Source organism: Medicago truncatula, chromosome 3, assembly GCF_003473485.1.
Source record: "Medicago truncatula cultivar Jemalong A17 chromosome 3, MtrunA17r5.0-ANR, whole genome shotgun sequence".
Taxonomy (NCBI): domain Eukaryota; kingdom Viridiplantae; phylum Streptophyta; class Magnoliopsida; order Fabales; family Fabaceae; genus Medicago; species Medicago truncatula.
The window spans coordinates 57885032-57894566 of NC_053044.1; the positions used below are offsets into that span (position 1 = coordinate 57885032).

The following is a 9535-nucleotide window of genomic DNA, read 5'->3' on the forward strand; positions in this document are numbered from 1 at the left end:
AACCATTATGACATCGAGGTGCATATTCACGGACTAAAATAATTGTTTCTCTTAATAAAAATAATTAAAAGTTGATAGGGTAAATAAAAATTTCACCAATATGTTTAACCCATAAGAATTAAGCAAGTTTTGTTGAGTAGTTTTACCCATACCCACGACCCACCCGATCTACGTCCTGGAATACAAGTTAGTTGAAAGAAAAGAAAGACCTTCTTCTTCTTCTTCTTGTTATTATCTGGAAGCACTGATATATATAAACCCGAGTGAGTTGTGCATTCATTCATTAACAGATCCTTGATATTCAGCTACCGTGATGGCTCAACCACTCGTGAAGAAAGACGATGATCGCGACGATGAAGGTTTTTCTCTTTCTCAATTCGATCTGTTTTCTATCATCTTCTCGCTCATTCATTAACTTTTTTCTCGATTTCCAGATCCATGTTTCGTTTCCAATTCTCGTTTCTGTAGTAGTTATATCGTCATTATCAATATCATTCAATTGATTTCGATTCGTTATTGGATTTGCTACATAATTTGCAATGTAGATTATTGAATGAATCAGTTTTTTCAGTGGTGAGTTGATAGTGTATCTGATCCAAGGTGTGTGTCGGAGTCCGTGTTTGTGCTTCATAGGCTCTGTCACGATTGCTATTGTTGCTAATTGTGAATTTAGTGTTGTGAAAATTGATTTTGATTCATTATTGATTTTGTTACATAATTCGCAATGCAGATCATTGAATGAACGGTTTTTTTTCTAGTGACGAGTTGATAGTGCATAGATCTTTTAGCTTTGTCGCGATTGCGAATAGATTGTAATTGTTGCTAATTGTGATTTTGGTTGTTGAGTGAACAGCTGAGTACTCCCCTTTCATGGGAATTGAAAAGGGGGCGGTTCTTCAGGAAGCAAGGGTTTTTAATGATCCACAATTAGATGCTAGGAGATGCTCACAGGTTTTTATCTTCAACTAAAGGATTTTGATGTTCAAGTCTTATTGTTTATGTAAATTATTATCCAGAATTTGAATTTTGATGCTTTGTATGTTTTGCCATCTCTAATTTCTAGGTTATTACAAAGCTGCTATACCTACTGAATCAGGGAGAGACATTTACAAAGGTTAAATCTTCGTGCTTATTTGTGGTTTGAAATTATGAGTCGCTATTAAGTATTAATCTGTTAATTGTTATTGCTAGACCGAAGCCACAGAAGTTTTCTTTGCTGTCACTAAGCTTTTCCAGTCTAAAGATATGGGATTAAGGAGAATGGTGTATCTGATGATAAAGGAGATCTCTCCCTCTGCGGACGAGGTGACTTGTCCTTATGCAAAATTTCTAGTTTTTTAGATTTGTATGGTATTAGTATTTGATCTGTGTGTTACAAACTTAGATTATGACTGTTCTATTTCTTTGATCTTGTAAAGGTTATTATTGTCACAAGCTCTCTTATGAAGGACATGAATAGCAAGATTGATATGTATAGAGCAAATGCCATTCGAGTGCTGTGTCGTATCACAGATGGAACTCTCCTCGCACAAATTGAGCGGTATTTGAAACAAGCAATTGTAGATAAGAATCCAATTGTTGCAAGTGCTGCCTTAGTCAGTGGCATTCATCTACTACAGGTAATACGGAGTTCTATTTGTAATTCTGTACAGTATATTTTGTACATCCCATGTATGCGACATGCTTATTTTGTACTCCCTCTTTACAGACAAATCCTGAAATTGTAAAAAGGTGGAGCAACGAGGTTCAGGAATCTGTTCAATCAAGAGCAGCTTTTGTACAGTTTCATGCACTGGGTTTGCTGCACCAGGTATGCTGCAAGATTGGTTTGGTTACTTTGTGTTTCTAGATAATTCAGTGAATTATAGTTCGCTTGCTGGCTTATATCGGTATTTCAAGTTTCAACTACACTTTGTTGAATGATCACTGTACTTGTCTTATCATAGCTAAATATCATGAATGATGAATGTTCAGCACGAGTTAATCAGGATTCTATTATTACATCTTGAAACTTTTGCATTGAAGTACATTTCTTTAAGAGGTGCTTGGTTTCTATTTGAGTTTAATTGGATGCTGAAATTGAGTAAAACAAGAGAAGTCAAAACTTCTTGAAATTCATCTGTAGAAGTTTTTATTTTTTTTCTTTCTATGTATCGTACTCCCTCCTGGAAACAGCCTCTTGTGTAAAAAAACAAGGTAAGGCTGCGTACAATACACCAAATGGTGGGACCCCTTCCCGGACCCTGCGTATGCGGGAGCTTTAGTGCACCGGGTTGCCCTTTTTATGTATCGTACTCCCTCCGTCCCAATTTAGAAGGAAAAAACACTTTTTTGTCCCAAATTATAAGCAAAAGAGACCCGCTTTTGACGTGCTTAATTCTATTGTTCCAAAAATACCCCCATGCTATTTATTAAAATTTTCATCATGTTTATACATTGTCAATGAATCATCCATATGTTTATTTAGTTCCAAGAACATGCCTAATGTTAAATATATTTTATTGGCCTCTACATTAATTATTCATCCATTACCAATGCATATTATAATGAACACTACATATATATGCTTCTATGGAATTAAACCGTAGAGGTATAATTATGCTTCAATTTGTTTACATTAAATATCTTAAAAGGGTAGTGTAGGAAACCTAGTTATATTTTTGGCAAATTATAGAATATTAATAAGAATCGGTTGGTTTTCTTAATAAGTGTGAAATGTTTTTTTTTTTTTGCTTATAAATTGGGATGGAGGGAGTATGGTCTATTGTATCATGCTGCCTTTTATGGCAGTTTACTATCTCTCCATCCACTCGGCCACAAATGCCCCACAATCAATGGACTATGGGAGACACCTGACTTCTTAGACTTGCAAGCATAGAGAATTTTGCGTAATTTTGTATACTCTTTTCTCTTGTATTCAAGGTCTCACACACTCTTAACGCAATGACAATAGCATTAGAGAGAGAGAGTTGAGGTAGCACCCATTGTAGAAAAGATGGTTGAATCTCAATTTAAGTGGTTTGAGCATGTGTGGAGGAGACCTATCGATTCCATAGGAAGGAGAGTAGATCGAATGGAGGGGAGCCTATTTGTTAGATTTAGAGGAAGGCTAGAAAAACTATAGAAGAAACTGTTAAGAAAGATTTAGAGGTTAATGGTTTGGATATAGACATGGCTTATGATAAAACATTATAACACCGTTTGATCTATGTAGCCGATCCCGCCTAGTCGGATAAGGCTTGGTTGTTGTGTTTTTATTTTCAACTCCAGTAATTTATAAGTGGTTCCTTTCAAGGCAGAGAGTTGATATCTATATTGCTGTTGAAATGGCGAAGTTTTTATCTCACCTAGGACCTACATTGATTATCATTGCTGTAAATTTTGGCATCATCAAGATCTTTGCATGTCTTATGTAAATTATCTTGTTGAATTCTGGCGTGAGCTGAACCATGATGAAAAAAATTCTATTTAACTAATTTATATAACGTAATACTTCTCTAAATGTTATACCGCAAAATGCACGATTGTGCCTTCTCAAAGGCCTTCTTTTTTCTTTTCTTTTTTATCACACAGAAAATTAGTAAAAATTTCTAAAAAGGGTTTGTGGTATTTGATGATTTCAACATTGCAGATACGACAGAATGATCGGCTAGCTGTTAGCAAGCTTGTTAGCAGCTTGACAAGGGGGGCTGTTCGCTCACCTTTAGCCCAGTGCCTGTTGATTCGTTACACAAGTCAGGTATGTTTTTCTTTCACGTGAATCTTGTTGGAATAATATTTATTTGCTTAATCTTTATCTTCTATTATATTTGTAGGTTATCTGTGAGTCAGGAAATAATACACAGTCAGGGGACCGCCCCTTCTATGATTTTCTTGAGAGTTGCCTACGTCACAAGTCAGAAATGGTGATTTTTGAAGCTGCGAGAGCTATTACGGAGCTCAATGGTGTAACAAGCCGAGAATTAAATCCAGCAATTACTGTTCTTCAGCTATTCTTAAGCTCTTCTAAGCCAGTTTTAAGATTTGCTGCTGTTCGCACCTTGAACAAGGTAAGCCTTCGTCAATTACTCAAATTTTAGAAGTGATTTTTAACAGGCTTCTCAAGCATCATCCCCATTGAATAAGTATTTTGTTTTTTCTTTCTATGCTTTGGATGAGTTGATATAAAATCAAGATTTTCAGGTTCCTAAATATTCTCATAATATCTGCCTTGGCTAAACTTGAGCTTTATTATTTTAATTGAGTGCAGCTTTAAAATTTTGCAGGTGGCAATGATACATCCAACATCAGTCACTAACTGCAACATTGATATGGAAAGTTTAATCTCTGACCAGAACAGAAGCATTGCCACACTTGCTATCACTACACTTTTGAAGACAGGAAATGAATCAAGTGTGGATCGTCTTATGAAACAGATTACAAATTTCATGTCTGATATTGCTGATGAGTTCAAAATTGTTGTTGTTGAAGCAATAAGATCATTGTGCCAGAAGTTCCCATTAAAATATAGATCTCTGTATGTGTGCTGTACTACGGTCTTCGTCTCCCCAAATTCTATATCTTGCATAATCTTTTTTCCTTAACGAGTGGTATGAATTATTTGTTTATAATCTGCTATTATTTTCAGGATGAATTTCCTGAGTAACATTCTCAGGGAAGAAGGTGGTTTTGAATACAAGAAGGCAATTGTAGATTCAATTGTGATTCTCATTAGAGAAATCCCTGATGCAAAGGAGACAGGGTTGCTTCATCTCTGTGAGTTCATTGAAGATTGCGAGTTCACTTATCTGTCTACGCAGGTATTTCTTTTGCGTACTTTCATGATTCACAGTTTGTTCATTTTTAATCTGGAATTGTACTTTTTGTTGTTAACCAAGTTGTTCCCCTTGAACCATAGATACTACACTTCCTGGGAATTGAAGGGCCAAAAACATCAGACCCCAGCAAATATATTCGTTTCATTTACAATCGAGTACATCTTGAGAATGCAACAGTTAGGGCCGGTGCTGTGAGCACACTGGCAAAGTTTGGTGCTGCAGTTGATGAATTAAAGGTTTACTTTCTTTTGTTTATTATTTCATTCTTAGTGATTTTCTCCAGTAGTTTTATAATGCTTTTGGGGAATATTTGGTGCTAACTTAATTTAAAATCTCATCTTCTCTGTTTCAGCCGCGCATATTTGTTTTGCTAAGGCGATGTCTTTTTGACAGTGACGATGAGGTGAATATCTGTGTCCTTTATGATGCATTTTTTGAGATGCACTATTGTGTATGTGTTTTGCAAGTCATATTTAGAATCTGTTGCTTATATATGCGAGTAACTTGTAATTTTGAATTGTTTACTTTAAATCTTTCTATAATACAGTATATACACGTTTGTCTGAAAAACTAATAACTATTTAAAATTTTAAAAATATGGATGACATCACCCTCCTCACTCTCCGCCGAAAGAAGAGGATTTTCTATTTTTGGATGTGTGTGAAGTTGTCAATTGCTTTTTTTATTGTATGCTATTTTGATTTATTTGCAGGTGCGTGATAGAGCAACCCTTTATCTAAACACACTTGGAGGTGATGGTTCTGTTGTTGAGACTGATAAAGCTGTAAAGGACTTCCTGTTTGGGCCATTTGATATCCCACTTGTCAATCTGGAGACTGGTTTGAAAAATTATGTAAGTCTTGGTGCTTTTGTTGCATTCCGTAAGTATAGTACAATATCTCATGTGTTTGATATGATTACAGGAGCCTTCAGAAGAGGCTTTTGACATTGATTCTGTGCCCAAGGAAGTCAAATCCCAACCACTTGCAGAGAAGAAAGCCTCTGGTAAAAAGCCAACTGGTTTGGGTGCTCCTCCAAGTGGTCCCCCATCAACAGCTGATGCATATCAGAGAGCGCTTTCCTCCATTCCAGAGTTTGCAAACTTTGGGAACCTTTTTAAGGTTCATACACTTGAATGTTATTTCACAAATCTATATTTGTTTTTTGTTCCTTCAATGGCTAATACAATATATGTATTCTGATATTAAATTTTGTTACCAGTCCTCAGCACCTGTGGAGCTTACTGAAGCTGAGACAGAATATGCAGTTAATGTCGTTAAACACATTTTTGATAGGCATGTTGTGTTCCAGTACAACTGCACAAACACGATACCAGAGCAATTATTAGAACATGTAATGACTAAAATAGATACTTCAAATTTCATAAAACAATCCAAATTCAGGTCTTGTTTGTAATTATATATATCCTTGTACAGGTTATCGTAATTGTGGATAATTCAGAAGCAGATGAGTTTTCAGAGGCGTTCTCCAAGCCTCTCAAGTCTCTTCCATATGATTCACCTGGACAGATTTTTGTGGCATTTGAGAAGCCTGAGGGAGTGCCAACGCTTGGGAAATTTTCTAACGTTCTGAAATTTATTGTTCGAGAGGTACTCGTCCCCCTCTATTTATGGGATTTTTATTATTTGATATGTATAATGATTAAGTGTATATTTCGAGTGTGAAATCTCTGCATAAATTGGATTTTCAGGTTGACCCGACCACTGGTGAGGCTGAAGATGATGGTGTTGAAGATGAATACCAGCTAGAGGATCTGGAAATTGTTTCAGCAGATTACACGTTGAAAGTGGGGGTATCTAATTTCAGGAATGCATGGGAAAGCATGGGCCCTGATTTTGAGCGAGTGGATGAGTATGGTCTTGGCCCAAGGGAGAGCTTGGCCGAAGCTGTAAATACTGTCATCAACCTTCTTGGCTTGCAGCCCTGTGAGGTAAGCCAGTGGTGTTACCTGTTTCTTTTGAACTTTTCGTTGAGACCATTTTATTTAGCATTTATGTCTGTGTTTGTGTAAAATGGTTGCAAGGAGTTTTGAATCTATGACCTCTTGTTGATTACCCAATGCCCTCACCATTATAAACCATATTTTATTAAACTAATTACGAACATGTCAAAGCGATCATGCAATTTTTACTGTGGCATAGTTACTGTGGTTGGACAGTTCTGCTTGGTATAAGCTTCTAAAAGACTAATAAGACATTACATTCCACGTTAGTATCACATACTAGTTTTCTATGAAGGATTTAGATGAGAACATACACCCAAAGTGGGTTTTCTCAAACACAATTTTAGCTTTAATATAAGAAAATATTAATAGGCTAGTTAAGTTGGTTGATATAAAGATTTTGGCAGTGTTTAGTTCAAAAGAGGGGAAGGGGAAATAACCCTCTCTTTGTTTGGTTTGTCAGGGGAGGGAAAATAACTCTACCTTTATATAATGGTATATATTTCTAAATGCCCTGTTCTACCAGTGTAATACCAAGAGCCTCTGGCAGCTGTTCTTATTGATCATTCTCATATATCAGAAGCAACAAGCAAATTGAATGATATAGCAGCTTGCAAAATAAAAAGATTATAGTGCTGTACTTTATAAGTATACAGATAAATACTGACAGGACCGACCAAACATCTTTAGAGGTCTAAAGCAGATTTTATAGTGAGGCCTTTTAAAATAACAAATAAACACAAGGTTTATAAAAAAAATAAAAAAATTAAATTTTGCTGAGTTAAAGATTTGATCCTAAGTCAAGGCGTGTGAGGCACTCACCCTAACCAACTGAGCTGGAGAAACATGTACAACTAATTTGCAACACTGTATAATTAAAATGAATTTTCTTGAGGCCTTTTTTTATCCCGTAAGTTTGCAGTCTAAAACCCTAGCTTGGCCCTTGAGCCGGCCCTGAGTACAAAACATTAAAATCATGTTGCCGGCCTACATAACTGTGATCGTCTTATTCTATTTGTATTGAGCAAGTCAGCAAGTTTAAAAGATGGTGAGTGTCAACTTGTTGTATTCGTTACACATTAGTTGTTTGGATGTGTTGATCTTGTTGCCTTCTTGACAAATACATCAGTCAGCAAAACTCACATACACAATATGATAAACTACAATAAAATGAACGCAAGAAAGGAATAGGAGGCTAGATTTTTTTATTTGTTTTTTGAAGTAGGAGGCTAGAAATATTACTAGTGCCTGCATGTTGGGTATAATTATTTTTAATAAAAAAGGTAACATAATAATAATACTCTTATTGTGGCTTACTCGGGTAATTTCATATGGTTGAATAGCACCAAAGAAGTTTGCTCAGGCACAACTTAGCAAAACAGAAAAACATGAGTAGAAATTCTACCAAAAATAGTCTGTTTATTTGAGACCAATAATCTTTGGAAAAATGATGTAACTCACTGACAACTAATCTAACTTGCCATTAAGTTGAAGCAATTCCCCATCAATCCATTCTGGATTTTGAAACCAAAGTTTTATACTCTCCCCCAGCCTTTACATTCTGCAACCAGTTAGGTAAATGAGTGCAGTATTTAGGATTAGTTGCATGTTTCCAGAACAATCCTAGTGACAAAATGAACATCTCAGAAAAGAAAACCAAGGCAAAGATAAGATGCAAGCCAATAAAATATATGGGACTAAAATAACATCATAAGAGTAAATAAAAATATCAGCAACAAGGAAAGTGTAAGAAAAGCATAGTTTATTGGCAGTCACTGTTACAAATTTGTTTTGTATACTATGAATTGTGATGTCACTTAAGCTGTTAGTGAAGATAAAGAATGGTTCTTGTGATTTGTGAAGATGCAAGTAGAGGCGCCTACAACTACGGTAGGAAATTGTGTAATGGAGCACAAGTTTTGGATTTCTTTCTAAACAACATTTTAGTCCAATACAATTAAAATATATTTCAAAATTCAAACCCATTTTCTTTCCTATCTAGATCTCTCCAACATTGGAGAGGAGACGAAGTCAAGAGTAGAGGAGACAATATAAGTTTTGACGCCCTCCATTTCTCTCCCCACTCTAAAATATTATTGATGTCTGCTTTCAGTTATTCCCTGCTATGGATGGTGATATCTTTTAATTAAAAGATGTGTGTTATTCACTGTTATGGATGGTGATATCTTTTCCAACATTGTGGGTTGTGCAGGGTACCGAGGTTGTTCCACCCAATTCAAGATCACACACATGTTTGTTGTCAGGTGTATTCATAGGAAATATAAAGGTGCTTGTGCGGTTGTCTTTTGGACTTGATGGTCCAAAGGATGTTGCAATGAAATTGACTGTCAGATCCGAGGATGAAACTGTCAGTGATGCCATTCATGAGATTGTGGCTAGCGGATAATCTATCAGGTAGATAAATTTTGATTCAAGATGGCCCCTCTTTTTGTTAATGAGATTGGATTTAATCAGGCACATAGATAGACGTGTGTAAAGAATTACAAAACTATTCGGTTGGGATCAGTACGCATTTGTTTGTCCCTTACTGCATTCTTGGTAGACTAGCAACAATACTGGAAGTGTTGGGCCTATAACTATTGGAGTACACATCCTCATGATTATACTTCATTTTTCTTGTAGTTAATGTAATATGAATTTTGAGGATTTTCCTTGACCAATGTTTGTGTCATCATTGAATTAGATATTTTTTCAAACAGCAATTGTTTATCTAGTATTAAAGACAAGTTTCTTA

General features: G+C 35.7%; 1 protein-coding gene across 1 annotated transcript; it reads left to right on the plus strand.

Annotated features, from left to right (window-relative positions):
• The first annotated feature begins 201 nt into the window (after positions 1–201).
• LOC11417243 (coatomer subunit gamma) lies at positions 202–9535 on the plus strand. The gene is made up of 18 exons (XM_003603861.4): positions 202–359; positions 854–951; positions 1064–1114; positions 1192–1305; positions 1419–1619; positions 1709–1810; positions 3632–3739; positions 3816–4049; positions 4266–4516; positions 4628–4799; positions 4898–5053; positions 5170–5220; positions 5530–5670; positions 5741–5938; positions 6039–6170; positions 6254–6427; positions 6529–6768; positions 8993–9535. Exons 1-18 carry the CDS (start codon positions 314–316, stop codon positions 9185–9187), a joined length of 2664 nt encoding a protein of 887 aa, XP_003603909.1. The 5' UTR covers positions 202–313; the 3' UTR covers positions 9188–9535.